Raw genomic sequence first — 23,456 nt, forward strand, 5'->3', positions numbered from 1 at the left:
ACTTTGTACGTTGGAAAATTTCTCCTTTCGTTTCCTGGTAAATGCAAAACGGTTGGAAAATTTCTCCTTATTTCCTCGTGAATCTTGCGAAACGATTCCAAAATTTGTTCTCTCTTTTCCCGTGAATCAAGCGAAACGTTTGGAAGAAAATTGATCCGTTTCCCCCCCACCCCCTGTAAATCTCGCGAAACGTCGCAGAAACATTTACCCAACCGCGATCAGAGTACCCGTGTATTTTCCAAAGTCGGGGCAACGTTTTTGCACGCAACGTCGAACGGATATCGCTACCGAGTCGCACAATCGGTGGCTGAAACGACGGAGCAGGAAAAAAATGCATTATTCAAGCGAATTTCCATCCGTGAGAAGTCTCGGTAGATGGGTAGCTACGTCGTTAGGTTGCTCTCTTGCCGACGTTTTAATGACGGTTTGCTCCCTTTGCTTTCGGTTCTTATAACGAGGAGCTTCGACGTCGTTACGCCTTTCGCGCTGTATCGCTCCACGGGCACGAAACTCCATCGATTGCAATATTGGCAACGTTACGCGAACAGAATCGTTCGTCGACGCGATCGCTAAAGTTGTTCCGTTTTTCTTTGTTTGTATATTTCTTCTTTTTTTGTTTTTTTTCCCCTCCCCCATTCGCGGTGTTTATTTACCCACCGTGTCTCGATTCTTTCCACGTGTAACGAGAAACCGAAAACACGATCTCCTCCGAAACTAATTGCTCAGCGACGATTTCACCAAAAACCGATTCCCCGACGAGGCGAGCCGCAACGCGAAATAAAGAAGGTCTCGGTGCTATAGACATTAATGTGGCAGAACCGTGTCCTACTTTCCCAGACCACTAACCGGTAGACGCTGAAGAAGCAATTAGTGAGTTCTCGTGTTCTCGTCCCTTTTCTTTTACGCGAAACTTCTAATCTGTCCACCCTGTTCCCGTTCCGGCGCGCTAAATTAAAATTTCGAAAGCGAGGGTAGACGAAATTTCACGACAAAGAGGTTTCTTAAAGCTTGTTCCACCGTGCTTTCTTCTCCCCAGGCTGCAGCTCCTCAGATACCCTAGATCTGAGCTCGTACAACCATCACCTTAACAACAATTCGATCCACGGTGCGTCCGGGCCGCAGGAAGTCGTGATGAAGGAGAAAAGCAAGAATGCAGCGCGATGCCGCCGCGTGAACGAGAATCACGAATTTTTGGAACTCGCGAAGCTGCTACCGCTACCGACACCCATCACCACGCAACTGGACAAGGCCAGCATCATTCGTTTGACGACCAGTTACTTGAAGATGAGAGTAGTGTTCCCACATGGTAATATACGAATCGTTTCTCTGACGGTGCAGACATTCACGTAGAGTAGAAACGAAATTTGGTGGCTCTGTTTGCATCGACGAAGATACTACACGTCCTCGTCTCCATGTTTTTCTTTAACATCATCCGACGTGGAGCTCTAAAGCGTTTCAGTTTCGGTTCGTGTATGTATCGCCGATACAAATGAAGCTACTAATGTTTGCACAGGGTGTTTCGATATTTTCCTTCGACAAACTACGAGAATTCAATCTATCGGCAAACATTTCTTCTATTTTTCTTAATTGTACTCGAAACGCTACAGTAATCACTTTGTTACGGAGTTGTAAATATTACATTGGGGAATTACGCGACAATCTGTTGGGTTGTTCGGAAAGTAAGTTTATTTTCCTAAATGGAGAATGTATAATTTAATGAAATGTTTGTACGCTTTGAAAAAATCGTGTTTCGTTTTCACCAAAAAAAATGAAACGATCTTCGACTGAAAATGCAGAAGGTTGGTTATATTTATGTATATTCGGTCCCCGTAGTTGCATATTTTTTAACATCTGATAATAATTCAGTGTTGGTAATAGTATAACAAAGAATGATTAGTTAGTGTTTTTGTAACACCGTTTCAAAATGTTCTTCGCGATAACGAACAATGGAATTTACGACAGGACGAAGTTCCTGAGATTTTTGTCGAGTTCAGTAGTTGTGTTTTTCATTCTATACTTATTCGCGCGATGTCACTTCTGCGCGATAAATTTTTTGTTTTATTGTTCCCTGTGAGTGAAAATCGTAATGGTTCGCGCGTACAATATTTATTTATAATTCTGTAACAAATAGTTAATGGACAAACTGTAGAGAATATTTCCTTTTCCAATTTTTGCTTACGGATAAAATCTTCGTTTATCGGGAAAAAATAGGACTACCTGAGTATTGTAATGGTTTCGTTACAGCGACTATAATTTTACAATGACGATATAACAGTACTCAGAAATAGCTTCTTCTATAAAAATCACAAATAATCGTATCGTAACGATATTTATTTATCGACCGATAACTTTTACAAATTACCACTGTAAATGATACGGAACAGTGGAAAACAAATTGCGACACTCTAGAACGTATCGCACTATATATAGAATTAAACAAAAACAGAAACTTAGAAAATAGACACAAATCTTCCCACGTCTTAAGGCAGAGTTTGAAACCGAACAATGAAATAATTTTACACCCCATTTTAATACATAATAATTCATTTTTATATGCACACAATCCTCCTTTTAGTATAATTCTACACTTGCCTTGATTATATTATATTATATTTATTATAGAAAAGAATCAACGATTGTCGGTTAAAACATTGAATTCTAAATTAAATTACCCGACTCGACCATCATAAATACCAATCTAAACAAGAAAGTCAATCTAATTACCATTTTGTTCTAATCTGTCGCAACACGAACACGTATCTAAACCATAATAAATCGAATCGCCAATTTTCCTCTCACTTGCCATTGTTTCTCGCCGATCGCTCTCACGGTTGTCCAATCACGCTGCTGAACAAATGATAAATAAATAATCGTTTCGTTCTTGATTCGTCGTGAACGCGTGACAGAGCAGGCTCGATAATACGAAGCAAATCGATTAGTTTACCACGCAAACGTCTACGTGTGACGGAACCACGTGCCAGCAATAAGGTTCACTTAGCGGTAAACGGATGAAACGCTATTCTTTGTTAATTCAGGCACCGGACACTTACGCGCAAAGGGCAAATAGTATCGGATGAGATGGATGTGATTGCGCACTTAATGTATTGTTAGTCCCTGGTGCTTTGTAAGCAAAGCATGGGGGCTGTTATAGTGTTACAATGGCTCCTCCCGTCTCGCCTCCCTTCTTACGACATCGGTGAATTGAATTTCAAGTGGCTGCATCCCTCTAGAATACGGTCGCGTCTTTATTCGTTGGAAAAAAAAAGAAGCGGGGCAAAAAAGGAAAAAAAAAAAGACACGACGCCCTGCCTGCGACACTTTAGGGGCGTCTTTTTCGCTCGCGCGGAAATTAGCACCGAAACTGGTAAACGAGCGTGAAATTGTTTCGACGATTCGAGTAAATTCGCGCGCGAAAATCTTCTTATCGGAGCATGAAATTATTTGAACGATTCGAGTAAATTCGCGCGCGAAAATCTTCTTATCGGAGCGTGAAATTATCTCGAAGATTTGAATAAATTCGCACGCGAAAATCTTCTTATAGGAGCGTGGAATTATCTCGAAGATTCGAATAAATTCGCGCGCGAAAATCTTCTTATAGGAGCGTGAAATTATCTCGAAGATTTGAATAAATTCGCGCGCGAAAATCTTCTTATCGAAGCATGAAATACTTCTGATCGTTATTGCACGATATTAGCATCGATCGAGTATTTGTTACAAGAGCAACGAAAATTCGAGTGCTCGAGATCCCTCGATATTTCCTATTTCGAGTACTCGGGTATTAAATTGCTCCAATATCGTCGTTGTTTAATCGCATCGATCCCATCTCTACTTGTGAGATACGTGTGTTGCGTCGCTTCGAGTGATCTTACGTGGCGCAGGGTTTTGCAATTCGTTTCGAACAATCGTCACAGTTCGCGAAACTGTGTGTTCGAACTAAATATATTAGCTCGAACACTGACAGATTTGTCGTCTTTCTCGTCGTTATGTTCCTTCGACTTCATCGAAGGAATTACAATCGGAAACCTTCTCATTGATTTTCGCATTATTTTCTATTTTTTTCTGTCATTATTATTCGTGACGAAACAATCTTCTTATTGTCTAGTTAACAGAGAATTTCCATAGAACGATAAAAATTCTTTCGTACCACACTGTCTAGCATTCCTCCCACACGAAATTCGTTTTTCTCTCGAGAAGAAACCTAAAGTATGATTAGCTGGTAGCCATCAAACTTTTCTGCTAGAGAGCAACAAATGAATCACGTTCCTCTTGTATATCGAGAGAATCTAACAGTAAGAAAAAATAACGCAAAAATCAAGTATAATTGTACAATTGGCTTACCAAAGTATAATTAGTCAGTAACCATCAAACTTCTTTGATAGAGAGCAACAAATGAATCACATTCTTCTTGTATATCGAGAGAATCTAACAAGAAGAAAAAGTAACGCAAAAATCAACGAGAACATTTAAAAAACACAAAAGTGGTACCTATCGTTGCATACGAAAAATACAAAATCGTTACGTACAAGAATTACGATACTTCCATAGTAAAAATTAAAAAAAAAAATATCGATCAACTGCCTCTACTGTGCTACATTTTCATAAAGTATACAGCCATTCACTGACGATCTTTCCTCGGGAAAAAGAAACGAATTCCATGTGGAAAGAGCTAATTGGCACAATACAAAAGTATTGTGTTGTTTGGAAAATCATTTCGTTTATTTTGATAAAAATGAAACACGATTATTTCAGAGTGTACAAACGTTCTATTAAATTACATATTCTCCAATTTGGAAAACGAAATCACTTTCCGAACAACCCAATATATTTATCATCACGTGTACCATAACGACCGTCCCAACTTCTCGGTTTACGAGCAATAAAGGATTATATTTCTCTCGTATATCGAGAGGATACGACCGGGCAAAAATGACGCGAGAATCAAGGAGGGGAAAGTTTTCGAGTTAGCGAGTAACGACGCGATTAGAGCTCCTTTGATTTCACCGAAATAACACAACGAGAGGGAAAACGACGTGCTTCAATCGCGCAAAGAAGGCCTGCGGTGGTGTACGACCGGTTAATGCGTCCCGGAGCAATTAAAAAAACAATCGTGGATTTACGTTCGCGGTTTCAAAGGCTCGATAATCGGCAACAATAAAATGAATCGGAACCTTTTCACGATAAATACGTACGCGATACGACCGCTTCGCTAAACGATTCTCTTATGGGCTACTTGCCGGGAGGATTATCGCGCGATAACTATCCTATCGAAATCAATTATTAGCGAGGCGCGGGCGCGAGTGCGCGTGCCGATAAGCGCGAGATCTGATAAAATTTCGCAAACGGCTCTTCGCTGACGAGATGCCAACGATCAAGCCATTTTCCGTGAAATTCCGCGCGGCTGCAGAAAACGCCCCTGCAGCTGCGCCGTTGCTGCACGCGCTCGAATGTATTGTAATTAATGCGCGGACACGGAATACTTGGCTATAGGCTTAGTTACACGTTGAGTATGAAACATCGCTAGAAACATGTATATTGGATCGTCGGGGTAAGGAGGCGACGCGTATCCCAATGTGTGCCATGCCCTCAGACGTGACGTCTTTCTCGCCGCCATTGATCGCCCACAATTCGACGCGTGTCGATCCGAAATTTTCCGATTAATTGGAAACACGGATCCGTTTAACGAGATATTTACTTCGAAAAATATTTCATCGCTTCATTCTTCTCGGGCAATATCTTTTCCGACCGTTTCGAGCTGTACATCGTGGTTAAAAATTAAGAATATTGATACTGGTGTTCGTGGAAAGAAAAAACGAGAAGGAATAAATACGATAGGTACTTATATTATTATTATAGGTACAAAGGTACGATAATTTTAATAATACGTATCTTTTGCAATGTTTTCGAGATTTATACGGCGGTACTCGTTGGATATTAACAAGATTGAATCATGTGTGTTTGTAATATGAAACACGAAGAGAACGATCAATCCATAGATGGAATAATTTTAACAATTTTTGACGATTAATGGTCAATCTTTGCACCGATACTCTTTTTATAAATATCGATAGAATAATCTTGTTAATTTCAGATTATTAAAGAGTATATTCAAGGGAAATCTATTAGCTAGAAAATATAAACAGTAAGACGTGTCTATTTTGTTCAACGAGCGATTATTGTTTAAAATTCTATTCCTTCTAGAATACAGAGACATTAATAACTTCCGTTATGATTAGTTTGTTTGTCTGTCGATACGTGTTTTTTCACACAAATATCTCATCGTTGATATATAACAAGGTTACCATTTTAAAAAGAATTGAATAAAGTTCGTTTCCACGTCTATCTCGGGCATATTAAAATTTATATTGTACGTACACGACACAGAGAAGGTTATCGAAGAATTTTGTATCTTCGAGAAGGTTTCTAAATAGATTCTAAAACGTCGAAATTTATAAATTCTTTTCCAATAATGTCGAATCATCAACTCCCAATATCGATAAGAAGAGAACAATCTTCTGTATTCAATTATTTTAATTCGTTCATCGAGAATCGAGCAAAGAAACAATCAAACCAAAGGTACGCTTGAACAATAAAGAATTCTTCTCGAATTTTGTGGAAACAACATTTCGCGCGAATCGTACCGGTAAAATATTACGTTCAGTTTTGTTGGTTGCACTTCGGAAAATTGACCGAGCGTTCAACCGAAAGACTCACTGTTGCAAAATAATTTTCCAGGTCTCGGAGACGAATGGGGTGCCGCCCCGCCACCCATCAACCCCCTGGAAAGCGCCATCAAGGAACTGGGCACTCATATTTTGCAAGTAAGTGCTCATCGTTCTTTGCGTCGCGCCGCGTAAATCAATGTAACACATCGCGTACAACATCGTGGACAAAGAACATCGAAAATAACAGTAAAGGTCAATGATCGAAACAAACATCGTTTAATTCGATTATTTTCGTTACCATCTTCTGTATCGTAATAATTTTAAAACCTGGAAGATAAGAAACTTTAAATTACAACAGTCCAAAAAAGAAAAAGAAACGAACAATATCGGGTTATTCGTTTCAAACCTGGAAGATGAGAATTTTTCTTGTAAATTACGACAGTTTAAGGAAAAACGAGAGATATTTTTCAATAAAATACACAACATCGACCTCTATCAGTGTATATTAATAATACCTCCAAACTAAAATAAATAGATGATTCACATTCGTAATATAGAACCCAAACGAGTAGAGTGAAAACGTCCGATGAAAAATTAAACGATGTTTACTTTAGCTACCATTCTGTATCAATTTTAAAGAACCTTAATCTCGATCTCAGTCTCCCTTGGAATTTCAAGCCCGACAATGATGCTTTATACTTGCAACGATCCCCCTTGGTGTTCAACTGTTGTGTTTAATTGAGTGTTTAATTTAAAAATGATGATGCGATAATGCGCGACGCAGGCGTTGGAAATTCCAAAAAGAAAAAAAAAAGGAAAAAGAAAAAGAGAAATGCTACTCGAGCATCGAAATAATTTTGCAGCATTGGCCTGGATTGGTTCTGATCGACGGTTTCTGGTTTCAGACCCTGGACGGTTTCATATTCGTCGTGGCGCCCGACGGCAAAATTATGTACATAAGCGAAACAGCCAGCGTGCACTTGGGACTGTCGCAGGTCGGAGATATCCCTTCGTTTATTTAATTAATAATTAATCATTTCACGTAAATGCAACGGTTACGATCATTTCGAGACGATCATACGTGCACGCGACCCGTTCGCGCGTGACTCGCTTTGAAAGCTTTTGAAAAGAACGAACCGCGATCACTCGTCGACCCGGAATACGCTGACGGAGTGTCTCGATGCGTGCAGGTGGAGTTGACAGGGAACAGCATCTTCGAGTACATCTACCGGAACGATCACGACGAGATGCAGTCCGTTTTGAACCTGCCCCAAAGCCCGGCGGACCTCACCGGGTTCAGTTTCTCGCCGCCGAACTCGAGGGGTGAAATCGAACTCGAACGCGCGTTTATCCTCAGGATGAAGTGCATCCTGGCGAAGAGGAACGCGGGACTGGTCACCGAAGGATACAAGGTAACGCATATGAGATTTCTTCGAAGTCTCGAATTTATTTTAAATAGAATCCAACGCGTACGCTATCGTAGGACAATTTTAGATGAAGATATTGCGTTGCTTGGGAAGTCGTTTCGTTTTTCAAAATGGAGAGTATATAATTTAATAAAATTTTTATATATTCTTCGACGTCTCGAATTTATTTTAAATAGAATCCAACGCGTACGCTATTGTAGGACAATTTGAGGTGAAGATATTGCGTTACTTGGGAAGTCGTTTCGTTTTTCAAAATGGAGAGTATATAATTTAATAAAATTTTTATATATTCTTCGACGTCTCGAATTTATTTTAAATAGAATTCAACGCGTACGCTATCGTAGGACAATTTGAGATGAAATTATTGCGTTACTTGGGAAGTCGTTTCGTTTTTCAAAATGGAGAATATATAATTTAATCAAATGTTTATACATTGTAAAAAAATCGTGTTCCATTTTCACCAAAAAAAAAAAACAAACTTTCTGAAACAATAATAGACCAATGTAAATAACCAATAGTAAATACGTTATTGCTCCGTGATAAATGCAGTAAAGTAATGCAACACAGCTAGAAAATTAAATGCTGGAAAAAAGTGTCGAATGATAAAATCGAGAAGGCAAGAAACTTCGTTAAAGAAATGAAATTCATCGAATGATACAATAATACCTTAACGTCGCTGCCAGTTGAACAATCGATGCGACGTTAAATTATGTGTAAAAAGAAAAAAATAATTCGAAACGAGAGGATTGTGATCTGAATATTTCAATTCTTTTATAATTTCATCTGCACGTACTTCTTGCATTATCATATAAAATGCAAACACTGCGATGTAAATATTCCAATTCTATTACAATTTCATTAGCCGTGTTAAATACGAGCGGTGTAAAATAAACGAAATTTATTCGGAATAATAGCCACTTGGAATACAAGTTGCGGTAACAGGTACCTTGAATAGTGTTCGAAACGACGGAAATATTGTTCGAAACTTTACTCGTAATTTTCAGTCGGTGAGTTCATAATTTTGCAACGAACTTTCTTTTTTTCTACGAATCGATAGCTATGGTTTCGTCGTTGCAACCTCGTCGATCGTTTCCAAAAGTATTATAAAAGTTACCATTCCGAATGTAGAATCATGATTTTCAATATTATTCCGTGAAATAAGATAACGTAATTGTGTTTCAAAAATCGAGTAATCGCGAAATAAGATAACGCGTTGTTTGAAATACTATTACAAAAGTGTACAAGTCTGTGTGCAACGCGCCGATCCTCGTGAAAGACCAACGTCACGTACGCGCGACATGGATAATTTTTTATTTTATTTTCGTATAAACAAACGAGGTACGAACGATAGATCAGCCCCTCGTATACGTGCCGCATTATTCGTAACATTCAGTTTGTCTATTTAATACATTTTATTTGTACGTAGTTGAAAACATTGCGAAACGTGCCCGAAACAATTACCAGATCGTAACGTTTGTGGATTTTCGGTACAACTAATTGAACGTCAACGACAACAATCGAAACAAACAATAATCTAGCATCTTTCGTGAAACGAGACAGCAGTAACAACGAACGCGAGACTTATTCAAATATTCTTCTTTTACGCGCAATATTGTAAAATCGTGAACGTTATACAACAAACTACGAGTAAATTGTACAGAAAGTCTAGAAATTAAAACGAAACAGTGGAAAACGTTACAACGAACCAACGAGTAAAGATCTAGAATTACAAAATCGATTCTTTTTTTGCCATTCTTATTGAATATTTTTCTCAACCGATGATCACTTTATAGATTGCATCAATACGCTTCTCTCGTATACTTTAACTTTCCTTTATCGCTCCACAATTCATTTTATTTATATTTCCTCTCTTTCTATACCGTCTCGGTGCAACACACATAGACATCTTGCCATTATTATTGTTATTCGATGCGAAGATCCAACTAATTTCGAGCATTGTGTATACACAGGAGCACGTAAATCGGCTCCGATTTGACGCTGATTGCGCGTCGTCTCGTTCTTTCGTTACCTCACGAATCTGAACGAGAAACGTATGAAAAAAAAAATTATACCTCTCATCGAGGATCCCGAGGGTTACCCGCGAAGCGAAATAACGCTACCGATTATAGGGTTTATTGGCTTTCGTAAATCGCGCAATATTCGCAGCAAACAAAACGGTTAAAGCCAATCCGTGCGGGTCCGGAAGAGGAGCCGAAGCGACGATTAGCATAACGCCTAGGCTGCTTGCACAGGAAATCATAAAACGAATAAAAATTCGAATGCTAAATAAGAGATAAGGAGTGGCGAGCTAAGTAGGGACGGCATTGTCCTGGTCACGCGCGAGTCGAAAAGAAAACGGCCACCAGGTAGACCCGCGCTGCTCAAATTCACTCCGCTGCATCCGTTCAGTGCAATAAAAACATCGACCGCGAATGCGTTTCATATCCGGAATATCGAAATTTACTCCCCGGCCCGTTGCAAAATATACACCGCTCCTTTGTACAAACTTTTTATTTCCATCGATTTTGTTTCATCCATGGTTCGTTCGATCCCTTCGCACCATTCCCCGTACGTGTACCAAGGGAGTATTATTTCTTGTTTTTTAACGCGCATCGATTTGTTTCGTTGCAAGTGTAATGAAACCCGGAACAAAAAGAAAAATGGACAAAGAAATAAATATACGAGTCGGTTCAACGATCGGTTAATTTTATCGATTGTAGTGGAAAATCGTACCGATTGGGATTACGAGTTCACATTTTGCTCGAGATGATAACGAGGAAGTTAGTAAAGTGAAGTTTAATTAATAATAGTTAATTCTAACGCGATTCTTCGCGAGGATATAAAATGTACTGCACGAGTCATTCACGAAGAAGGGAGTAGAATTTATGAAATTATATATACAAAGGGAGAATCTTAATTGAAAGGAGTAAACATTGGAAAATTTGTTTCACTTGTTCATGGGATACAAGGAATGCCAGAAATACATACACAGAGATCGATTCTTGAAACAAACTCTACCTACAAAGGAATTATTAATCGTAGGAAAAAAACGACAAGGAAGTTATTCGATTCTTTAAAATTATGAAACTGTTAAATAAATCCTAACAAAGGTGAACAATAATGATCGATAGTCGTGACTATAAATATACATAATCTAAAAAGGGAACAAAATCGTTGTTCAATTAACTAAATAAAATTTTGAATTGCAAACACTTTCGATGTAGACACTTTTAATAGCACTCAACGGAAGCTTCGACGTTCCATTATCGTCGTTAAACTGCATATTTTATGCATTTATGATGTACGTTAACTAATACGACAAACGCATGCAAAACGTATGCAGAATGTATTTTGTAAAATAATATAATAATATTAACGTTCCAATTTGCATAAATAGATACATTCTGTATAAGTCCAGCATATATTTTTCATAGTATCTAGAATACGCCATAGATGCACAAAATCCGCGGTCTAGTTGTCGTTAACATTTCTCGTAAATAATTTACGGGTTTGTTCGGCAAATGTTGTAATCAAAACTTCCACTGATAGCAGTTTGCACAAAATCATCTTGAACTGTAAACTATTACAACCACGATGATTCTTAATATCGATAAATCTTCGATGGGTCACCTTGGACCCCCATTGACAATAACACATACTTCAATGAGCGAAGCAGTATTCCGTGACATTCGTGACGACATAAAATTGTCAGTATACAATAAATATCCTTAATAAAACATAATGCTATTTATTTATAATTTCCAAATTTAATTACCCCATTTGTCATCACCTGTATATAATACATACAATAATACAATTATTGTATTTATACAATGTAATAATAATATATACAATAATAATACCATAGTATAATAATATATACACAATAATACAATAATAACGTACATCATAAATATTCACGAGGAACAATTGAAAAAATTTGAAAGCTGCTACAGGTCACTGTTGACTCACGGTCGAACAAAACCAAGAATTCACCATTCGTTTCTCCACTCCCCCCATACGCCGCAAATACGAAATTATCATTCATCGACTTATCCGATTTAATTCGATCCGATCGAACACATCGCGCGTCCCGTATCCAGATTTCGTCGGCGGTAATCTCGATTTACGATCGTTAATATCGTCGAGCGTTTCACCGAAATCGGGAAACCGAGCCCCCGGTGTATCTCCACGGATTGCCTCGTTCCGGCAAATGCTCGACATATGTCCCGACAATAACGAGGTGTCCCGATCGTTCTGCTTAACACCAGAAGAAGGGGTGGAAGTGTCGTATCGGGAGGCGAGGGACGTGAAGGAAGGGACCTGCGACACTTCGCACTTGCCAACCAAAGGAGACGGCCCTCGAGAAGGAAAATGTTTGGCAAATAGCTCGTTCAAGCCCGCGGTGCTATGATGACCGTGGCTCTCGACGAAATCGCACACAGAAGACCCCAATAGGCGTTGAGCAAAGTCATGAATGCAACCCCTGCGAGCTGTTAGGCGAGCCACTAGGATGGCACGGGACGCACGGGGGGAGAAACGAGACAGGTTTTTGTATGGCACTTAGGCGCGCACAAAGACCGAATCGTAGTTGGCTCAACTTTGTGGAAGTACGAGCGCCGCGTTTTGTTGAATTTACACGGATCGGTACCGAGTGAATCGGCTCGATGATCGCGTGAACGTCTTTTAAAGAGCCCCTGGTTCGGCGACGACAAAAGGTGAACGATGTCGGTGAGGATTTGTTTTTAAACAGTTCTCGAGTAGCGCGTTTTTTGGGTCTTTTTTAACCTATGGTATCCTCGTAATATATTGTTTCTTTTTGTTGTAATTAAAGGTATTGAACCGAATTTTATGAATGAAACTTAGGCTGAAATTGTCGAATCTAGAGAATTACTATCGTAGACATTCTCGTAAGAAAATGTTGTACTCGAATTGAACAAAATTTCGTTGGGGAATTTTATAGAGATTTCTTAGGTTTTCGAACAGTTTCTTTAGTCGTTTCGTGATGTGAAGTGAGAAACTCCGGTTTTGTATATCGGAGAGATGATAAACCGCGGTAGAAGTAATTGTGAAAGTAATTGTGAAATATGGAGAAATTTGAATCTGTTTCGATTAAATTTTTGTGTCGTTAAATATTTTTATCCGTAAGAATCTTCATTTGAACAGATATGAAACGTATCTCAGACATAGATGCAGAACAATGTGAAATTGTCCTCGATATGTTGATTCAGTATTTTATTTCGAGGAGCGTGTATTCCAGGTGTGGTATTCGATATATGATACACGAATACTAAATTCTTGCGTCACAGGACAATAACGAAAGACAATTATCACTTCCGTATCTTCGTTAGCTCTCTTGATTAATTTACACGTTCCATAATAAATATAGTTAGCATCTTTTAGGTTTCAATGTCTCTTTTTCTCTTCGTAGATTAATTCTATTTTACATTTTAATTCTTACGTCTTTCTTGTTAGCGAATCGCCAATGTTCAACGAAGTATTTCATTTTTTGTAATAATCTACATGATATTACTTCCACGCATACCTCGTTTCTCTAATTTCGCATAATAATCTACGAAAGAACTCTTCCATAAATACATACTTTCGTTCTCGGGAGCTCGATCAGTGTCGAAATTTAGATAAAGGCGTACATAATTAATCGTTAAAGTTGTTCAATAACGTACATTCGTAGCGCATCGTCGATGTTCAACGAAGTATCCCGTGTTTTCAACTACCTTGTATCTTCATCTTCGCTGTAACAATCTACAAAATAGTTCTGCCGTAAATAAATACCGTATCGTTCCCAGGAGCTCGATTAACGTCCAAACACAAATAAAGGTGTACATAATTAATCGCTAACGCTCAACAACGCATATTCATAGCGCATTACCGGTGCTCAACGAAGTATCTCGTGTTCCCTGTTACCTCGTTTCTCCATCTTCGCAGTAATAATCTACAAAATGGTTCTTCGGTAAATAAATACCATTTCGTTCTCGGGAGCTCGATCAACGTTCAAATTTCGATAAAATCGTGTACAATTAGCATATATTTGTCATAGTGTCCAGAATACGCCATTGATGCACAAAATCCACGGTTTAGTTATCGTTAACATAAAAAATAAAAAGAGTACACTAATGGAATATACTCGATCCAATACCTTTAATTACAAAGAAAAGAAACAATATATTATGGGGATACCACGGGTTAAAAAAGACCCGAGGAACGCGTTACTTAAGAACTGATTAACCCTTTCGCTTCGACGGGCGTATATACTAGTATACGTCCTAGAAGAATTACCATTCGTATGCGAAGAGCGTATATATACGCTCTGGAAAAGTGGTGACTGAGATACGAAGAGCGTATATATACGCTCTGGAAAAGTGGTCGCTGAAATACGAAGAGCGTATATATACGTTCAAACAATACACACTTTTATTTCATACTTTACACGAGATACTTTTGTTAATCGAGTATCCGGCATCAAAAATGCCTCGAACAAGGCATCAAAAAAAAAAAAGAAAAATCAAGTTCGAAAATGTGTCGTCTATAGTAAACGCGAAAGATACTATTGTTCACAATGTCGTCTATAGGAAACGCGAGTTGAGATACTATTGTTCACAATGTGATGTCTGTTTACGCGTGATTCCATGCATTGAACTTTCTCGTACCAAACTTGATCGTTAACGTTCTCCAAATACTTTAGTAATTTTGTTACATCGTATTAAAAAATATTACACGAGCATTGTAATATAATATATATGAAGGAATAAATTATGATCACAAAGTTTCATATTTCACAAAGTGAAATGATATTACCGAATACAAGGAATATCATTACAAATGTCGAGAACAAGAAACAACTTCCACTTACTTCGTGGCATTCCGTACCTCAGTGTCAATTACTCGGTAACGCGCTCCGTTTGCAACTATCACATTTTGTCACAAGGATTCAAAAGAAATGTTCACCGACATCGTGATTAATTAACAACGTACGATGAACGGTTGACGCGAAAACATCGTTCGATGCTACGGTCTTCTGCGCGAGTAAGCGTCAAACAAACCGCCATCGGCAGCTTCCAGCGGGTTCCAACGGGTTCCATCGGGTTCCAGCGGGTTCCAGCGGGTTCCAGCGGCGAGGCTCGTCTCTCGAGCCCCGTCTCCAGAGTGAAATCGAGCGTAGTCGCGCGCCCTTGTCGCAAATTATTTTCTTTCCACGGGTTTCGCGCCACCCTCGTGTTCCTGTACTCGCGCGCGTTGCACGGGAATTGCATACGAGAGCGTACAGATATGCAACGCGGGCATACGAATAAGCCTATTTGCTTCACAAATTCCACGGCGCACTCGAGACGCAGCGTGGAAACGCGAGAGCGAGACCGACGGTGAACGAGCCTTTTTTTCGTTTCATCGGCCATTTAATTAAGCAGGAATTGTTAATTTGCCCCGGTAGAGTGCATCGTTCCACCGCGAGAATCCGCACTTCAACCAGCCGCCTGGGGTACCAAGCCTCGAGTGTCGCACTTATGCTCTATCAGGATTCCTGAATAACGTTAAGAATAATCGCGTGCACATGTGTGTAACTAACGATAAGTCGCCGTGTCAAGTGTCCCGCGCTTAATTGCGACGCTTCGTTTGAATTCCCCGGTACCGGCAACATCCACATGCGAAACGTGCACCCCACCTTTTAACCGTCTCCTGATCGACGTCGATTCCCTCGAAGTTAACGAAAAATCGGATATCGAGAAGAGTGTCGCGAAATTTCGACTTGTGCCTACGATCGATACATCCCAATCGCGTCCACGAGACACCGGATGGCTCAGAGCGAGGGAACCGTAACCGAAACAACTCGTTGATTCTAATTATCTCGTCGGTGTCTCGGAGTTAACAAGAAACGGATATTGGGATCGAGACGCGTTACGAAATTTCAGCTTTTGCGATACGAGATTTTGTCCACGGGGCACGTAGGTAGCTTGGAACAAGCCGGTACCGACCGTAACCGAAACACCTCGGAGATTCTATCAATTATCGTCGATTTCTCGGAGTTAACGAGGAACGAGGATACTAGAGTGTTGCGAAATATCAGTTCGAATTGTGATTACAAGACACGTGGGCAATTTGGACGAAAATTAACGGAAAGAGTACCTTTCGTAACCGAATCTATCCAGATAAACTGACAGTCAGTTAGGTAGTGACCTAACCCTGCTGCCTTGTCCATCTATACTCCAAACCAATCTATCCTCGAATTTCGTAAATCTTCGACCACAAGACTGTGTCGAGATCTCTCCAAAGATTCTGAATTCATTTCCAAATTCCGAACTGCATTCTTTTTACGTATCCTCCTATCATTTAAACTCGATTTTTCGGATATACATTCCTTAGAATCTCAAAAACTCTTCTCCAGCCTGTGATCCCTTCCTTCTTTCACTCAGAAGCATTGTTTCTTCTTATTTCAACTCGAATCGAGTCACGTTACATTTATTAGAATCGCACGCTCAAAATTTCATCCACATCAACTGGAGAGACCCACGCGCTAAATTATAAAACAGCTATCGACGAACTTTGCTCGTTAGGTCTTCCACACCTTTACGTTGAAACAAAGACGTGCAAATACAGTTAAAAAGAATCGTTCCAGAACGATCGAATCCCATCGATTGAAGATCGTTCTCGCCTGTTGCAGGTGATACACTGTTCCGGCTACCTAAAGTGCATCATAGAAAAGTCAGTGGGCTCGGAGTTCGAGGACGGTAGATGTATCCGGAACGTTGGATTGCTGGCCGTGGGTCATTCGTTGCCGGCGCGGTCCATAACCGAGATCAAATTGCACCAAAACATGTTCATGTTCCGTGCATCGTTGGACATGAAACTGACGTTCATCGACGCGAGGTAAGAACCGTTTTACCCGCGAATAGTTAACGATGGTACCCGACGTTGCGATTTCGATGAATCACGTTTATTTGACCGACGCGACGCGTCTCGGGCTAAAGAGGAGCGGGATAAAAAAAAAAGGGAGAAAGTCGATGGTCGCTGGAAACGACGAAACAGGCTAGATTATTATTTCCAACCGGTGTAATTACGACGCGGTGTTAAATTGCGCCGTCGATATTTCGACGTCAGGGGAGAAGGGTCCCGGGTCGCCCGGCCATTAAAATCAGTTTCGTGTTACCCACGGACCGGTGGACATTCGTTTCTTTTTTTTTCTTCCATTCTCTTTTTTTGCCTTTTCTGCTGGTTTTTTTTTTGGTTGTTTTTTTTTCTTTTTTTTTTTTTTTATTCGCGTCAAATAAATATCCACCGGTGGAGACACGGGGCTGTGTCGTGTATGTTCGTCGTGCATGCACACGCTGGGAAATGAACACGTGGCGGTGTATAAATACGAGGGTGGGGGACGTGGTGGGGGGGTAGGGTAGCGCGACGGAACGCGAGATGAAATTTTATACGCGCCCTGGAAAATCGATTTCGCTCGTGATGACGGTTATGTAAACGACAGGTCGCAACGGGCTCCTGTAAAACCGTTGTAAAGGTAAATAGTCGTTCGGGAAATGTTTGTCCGCGTGTGGAGAAAATATTGTAGCGGTGCGCGTTTTCCGCGCGTTGTTCCAGGGTGGCCCCGTTGACCGGTTACAATCCACCGGACCTGATCGAGAAAACACTTTATCATTACGTGCACGGATGCGACGCGTTCCAACTGAGACAGGCTCATCGAATACGTAAGTAACCATTTGGTGAATTATTTAGTAAAATTTTAAGAGGCGTATATCTTGCATCGGGCATTGCTATGGTCTCTTTGAGACATAGTGGGTTAAAAAATGTCCCATCTTTTTCATCGCGGTGGGATATTTTTCGAGCCACCGTGAGAAATTAAAATAACTCGACACTAGTTGCACCGGGGAAGTATTGATATCTTTTGATTAAATATTTAGTCGATTTCTTGTTTAGTCTTGGCCATTTTGTATTGCGTTATATGTTTGACAACTGTGCATGGAATAGTTGACCCGAGTGTATGGTTCCGTCCTCGTATTATGATTTCTGTGTAATTAAGTTTTCAATAAATCTATAAAAACTAGAGTAGCAAATTACGCGGGATACTCCTATGTACTGTTTTCACTGGCGAAATTTTGTTCAATTTGAGTACAATATTTTCTTACTAGAATGTCTACGATAGTAATTCTGTAGATTCAGCCTAAGTTTCATTCATGGAAGTATAAATATCCGAGAAGAATGTTTTTTAATCATTTGACAAAAGTAAAATAAAATTTATGCGATAGAGGGTAAAGTAAACCAAACTAAAAGAATGGTCTACGTATCGACAATCTTCAGCCATTTGTATAACAGCATACAAATTCAGTTTCTGATCCACATTTTCGATTAACTACACCGTTAAGAGACTACTGTTATCATCTATCGATTTAGGACACACACACTTTGCATTAGATATTTTCACGACGATCTGGTCTAGATTCTCAACACTTTATACTTATTCGTTAATACTCAACACCTCGACATCATTGTGCTCTAGATTCTTAACACTTTATACTTATTCGTTAATACTCGACATCATTGTACTCTAGATTCGTACCCCTTTATACTTACTCATTAATACTCAACACCTGAACGTCATTGTGCTCTAGATTCTCAACACTTTATACTTATTCATTACTACTCAACACCTCGACATCACTGTGCTCTAGATTCTCAACACTTTATACTTATTCGTTAATACTCAACACCTCGACATTATTGTGCTCTAGATTCTCAACACTTTATACTTATTCGTTAATACTCAACACCTCGACATCATTGTACTCTAGATTCGTACCCCTTTATACTTACTCATTAATACTCAACACCTGAACGTCATTGTGCTCTAGATTCTCAACACTTTATACTTATTCATTACTACTCAACACCTCGACATCATTGTACTCTAGATTCCTAACACTTTATACTTATTCCTTACTACTCAACACCTCGACATCACTGTGCTCTAGATTCTCAACACTTTATACTTAACCATTAATACTCAACACCTCGACATCATCGTGCTCCAGCACTGTTGCCCCGCCACGGGAATTTCGCCACCATTTTTGTACCCAAATTGCCAACGTAACGAAATACAATTCCGTTCGAAAAATCTGAACGGTCTCGGAGTAGCTGTCAACCGAAATAGGCCTTATTCTCCCTGTCGTCGTCGCGTAGTCCGAAAACGGTCTCGGAGGCGTCGACGTGGTATCAGAGTGCTCGAAGAAGAGGCTCTCGCGAGGCCAGAAGCAGCTGACGCTGCTTAACTCGGCGACGCCCTCGCTGACGAAATATCCTTTGATCTTTCCTACCTCCCGTCCTCCGTGTCCCGACTTTCGAGTAGAGGCAGCGGCAAGAATAACAGAGCATTTCCCTTTTTCTCCTCTTTTTCTTCGTCCGCGACGCTCCGCGCGCCAACACGTTAAAGTCTAAGTATGTGCATACGTAGTACATACAGGGTATACATTATTGATTGAACAATGCTGCTACGGCGCTATGAGCAGAGAGTAAAAGAGAGGCTGCCGCGTGTACGTTCGCGTCTCTGTCTGTGTGTGTGTGTGTGTTTGTGTGTATGAACGTCAGCAGCACGAGGGTGGATAGAAGGAAGAGAGATGGTGGGGCGAAGGGGGATGGTAGAAGAGGGCAAGAGAGGAGGAGGAGGAGGAGGAGGCTGTTACTGCTATCACTGTTTGAACAGACTCGCAGTTTCACGAGCGCAACTCGAAGGGAGCCTGACATAATGCCACTAATGTCTGCGCCTGCGGATTGTACGATCGACGTTACGCCCAAAAATTTTCTTTCGCCGCACCGTTACACGGTAGCTCTCCTCACGTTGATCTTCAACGGGATCTAAATTATCCTGGCCGCGAAATTTCCATTCGATTCGAAGAAATTGCAAAAAAGAGGATCCCTTTGGCCGAGCGACGAAATACCTTGGGGACGACGACCAGTTTGACAATCGTATATATTCCGTTCTCCCTATTGTGTTCACAGTGTTGTACAAGGGCCAAGTGACGACCAGGTACTACAGGTTCTTGACGAAGTCGGGCGGCTGGGTCTGGATGCAATCGTACGTCACGATCGTACACAATTCCAGAAGCTCCCGACCGCATTGCATCGTGTCGGTTAACTACGTGTTAACCGAACCGGAGAGCACGGACTTGGTGCTCAATTGCGAGCAAATATCCTCCTGCTCCAGCCCGGGAAATCCTCCGAGCGCCCCTCTGGACGCCCAGACGGTTAGCGGCGCCACGAACGATTTGGACAATCACAGCCCCAGCCCGCCGGCATATCGTAACAGAACGAAAGAACCACCCGATAACGAGTACACGGATGGCACCGGTTACCCTAACACCGACTACATTGGCTCGACGAATCACAGCCATTACCTGTCCTCGCCTTACACCGCGCAGAGCGTGAACGGTAATACCCACGAGGACAGCTCATACTACAACTCCGACTTGTTCTACCAATACGGAGGTGAGGACACTTTATCTGTAACGGGTCCAATCAGACGAGTTGGTAAACGTAAACAAGTATTTGCCCGTGGAAAGATACTTGGCGAGAATACGCTACAAGTTCGACAAGAGAGATGTGGATCTTTGTCGATTTTAATGAAATTTGACAGGCTTGTCCAGGTGTGGAACACCCGTAACCGAAATTATGGATTACTGATTACGAGAAAGGTAAGTGGAAAGTTTGGAAAACCGCTCAGAGCGTCCCTATCGACGGTAACTGTGGCGTAGCGTAAGAATACAAACATAAGTATATCTACGAACACCTGAAGATACTATCAGTCTTCTATGCCAGTCATTTATGAGAAATCAAAGTTTGAATATACACGGTTGGTTGGTATACACGAGTAGAAAAACGCCCCAATCGTGACTGGGACATAGTCTCAAACGTAGGAGACTGGTAACGTTTTAACACAATGTGTTCGTAGATACATCTAGGTCGTCGTTGCTTCCAAAATGAATTTCACATAAATTCCTACTCTACAGTTACTGTTGGTTGGGACGCTCTACTATACTCGAGCAGGTTTTCAAACTTGACACTTATCTTTTCGTAACTGGTCGTCCACAATTCCAGTTGCGGATGTTGTACAAGCTCAAATTTCGTTACAGTCAATGAGGATCGGTACCAAGCTTCTCTCGACAAGTGTCGATGACAACCGATAACTGCAGCCACAACAACCTTCTGTTCATATTGGATTTGTTTGGAAAGTCATTTCGTTTGTTTCTGTGAAAATGAAACACAATTTGTTTACAGCGTATAAACATTTCATTAAATTAAATATTCTCCATTTTGGCAAACGAAATGACTTCCCGAACAAGCCAATATTCCTTGACTCGTCTCGTTGAACCGTAATACCTACCGGTTCCTACATACATGCTAAAAAATGAACCTATTCGTTCCAGACATGCACCAAGACCCCCTAGCCACGGTGCAACAGCAACAGGAGGCGCAACACCCGCATCTGCTGCACCACACCAACTCCCTGACGAACCTCCAGCAACACAGTCCCCAGAATGCGCAACAGAAACCACAGCATATCTCTCACTTGCTGCATCACGCGACGTCCCTGACCAGCCTGCAGCAGCAACAACAGCACAGCCCGCAGAACACACAACAGAAGAGACCCTACTCGACCTCGTCCAGTTCCTGCAGCAGCACCGACGCCATAGACGCTCATCTACCCAGTCCGTTGAGTCTACACTCACTACCGCCCAACTACCATCCGCATCATCGTCATCACATACCCGACACCGCGCCGTCCAACCTGAACGAAGTCGGTGGGGTGATCATGTATCCCAATTGCGGGTTCAACAACAACGACAGCTACAACGCGGCACCGAACACGACCGGTAACCTCCAACACCACGAGGCTACCTATCAGTCGCACTCGGGACATCACAGTACCAGCAACACGCCCGTGAAACACACCCATCATCCTCTGGAGCCAACGCCAGCCGGCTACACCAGCGTGATCGTCGACTCCCAACAGTACAGTCCCAGCTCGGTCCAGGATCTTCACGCTCATCCTCACCAAACTGCCCCAATCGGGGGTGGTACACCACCGTTGGTGATCCATCATCAACACCATTACGAGGCGCATCATCAGTTCGTTCACTGACACCAACTCGAGGTGCCCTGCGCGTAGCACCTTGACACCAATTGCGACGACGAGCCGTGCTACCGTGGCGCGTCCGTGTATCAGAATCGTCACAACGGTCTGGAGCACCGTTCAGGCGTCACCGATTGCACTGATCACGTGGTGATCGACTCCCAGCAATACGGTGGTGCAGCAACGAACGATGCGCACGAAGCCGCACAGGTGCACCAGGTGAGTGCCGGTTTGAGGACGTACGCCACCGAGCCGCCCGTTGCCTACGTTGCACCGTATAAAAGGTTTTATCGTGGGACAAGGGTGGAATGAGGAACGAGTACGAGTGCGTCGATCGTGCTTAAGGGTGAACGAGACGTGCGGACCCCGACGAGATTCGATTCTCGAGTTTACGAAACGATCGGGCACCACGTGAACGTTTAGGTTACACGCTCGGTGGAGAAACTCGAGAACGAGGTGCGCGGAAACTTCGCTTCGAGGGATCCCTTGAACCGAGGGACGGTGTGTGCGAGGTACAGGGGGACGCATTTTCGAAAATTGTAAATTTTCATCCTCGAGCGATCAAAATTCGAACCGATCGAGTCCTTGAGAACGAGGCGCGCACGAGGAGGTTCGCTTCGAAGTATCCTTAAACCGAGGGTACTGTGCGCGAAGAATGTGGGGATAAAGTTTGAATTTTTTTCTTTTTTCTTTTATGTTGCTCTCGTTCCGAAATTTTCGATTAAGATTTGTTCGAACGTTTTGTAATTTGGGTAAATTCGAGGAGGAACCCTTGAAATTCGATTCGACCGTAGAGGAACGTTTAGGGAAATTGTAGAACGGGTGAGAATAACTGGTCCACGAATTCGAGAATTGGATCACGAAACGACCAGGTGACGAAGACAGTGTCGAAACTGATTGTTGGTCGGTTTAAAAAATAAATAACGTTTTCGCTGCCGTTGAGTTCACACGACTCTGTAAAAATGAACGTACGGTACACTTTACGGAACGGAGACCAGTTCCAGGGATTCAAAACGATGACTGACGATCTACGTTCTTCACATATCAAAGTTAGGCCCTATCGCAATGGTGGAGGGGGCTGCCCGGGCCTCGTACATTATGGGGGCTTTAAATTTGTACGGTACATATTGTTGAAAAATATTACACGCTCTTATAATTGGTTTACAACCTGACAACGAGACAATTGTTGTTGTGAGCAAGATCGCTCAGTTTTGTCATTACTAGTTG

At 41.5% G+C, this 23,456-nt stretch overlaps 1 protein-coding gene and 1 long non-coding RNA gene across 2 annotated transcripts in view; one reads left to right on the plus strand and one right to left on the minus strand.

Annotated features, from left to right (window-relative positions):
- LOC143152360 (uncharacterized) overlaps nt 1-23,456 on the minus strand; it is a 66,118-nt gene that overhangs the window by 38,540 nt on the left and 4,122 nt on the right. The window lies entirely within an intron of this gene.
- Sim (bHLH transcription factor single-minded) lies at nt 1,117-22,359 on the plus strand. The gene is made up of 8 exons (XM_076321687.1): nt 1,117-1,306; nt 6,733-6,818; nt 7,568-7,657; nt 7,853-8,074; nt 16,764-16,969; nt 17,687-17,793; nt 20,099-20,584; nt 21,523-22,359. Exons 1-8 carry the CDS (start codon nt 1,132-1,134, stop codon nt 22,236-22,238), a joined length of 2,088 nt encoding a protein of 695 aa, XP_076177802.1. The 5' UTR covers nt 1,117-1,131; the 3' UTR covers nt 22,239-22,359.

The sequence above is a fragment of the Ptiloglossa arizonensis genome, chromosome 10 (assembly GCF_051014685.1).
Source record: "Ptiloglossa arizonensis isolate GNS036 chromosome 10, iyPtiAriz1_principal, whole genome shotgun sequence".
Taxonomy (NCBI): Eukaryota; Metazoa; Arthropoda; class Insecta; order Hymenoptera; family Colletidae; genus Ptiloglossa; species Ptiloglossa arizonensis.

What these genes read in the sequence shown, in the direction of transcription:
- Sim (XM_076321687.1), top strand. Translation starts at nt 1,132, where the DNA reads ATGAAGGAGAAAAGCAAGAATGCAGCGCGATGCCGCCGCGTGAACGAG. An exon ending in CTGACGTTCATCGACGCGAG is followed by an intron (nt 16,970 to 17,686) that starts GTAAGAACCGTT and finishes GCGTTGTTCCAG; the next exon opens with GGTGGCCCCGTTGACCGGTT. An exon ending in GAGACAGGCTCATCGAATAC is followed by an intron (nt 17,794 to 20,098) that starts GTAAGTAACCAT and finishes TTGTGTTCACAG; the next exon opens with TGTTGTACAAGGGCCAAGTG.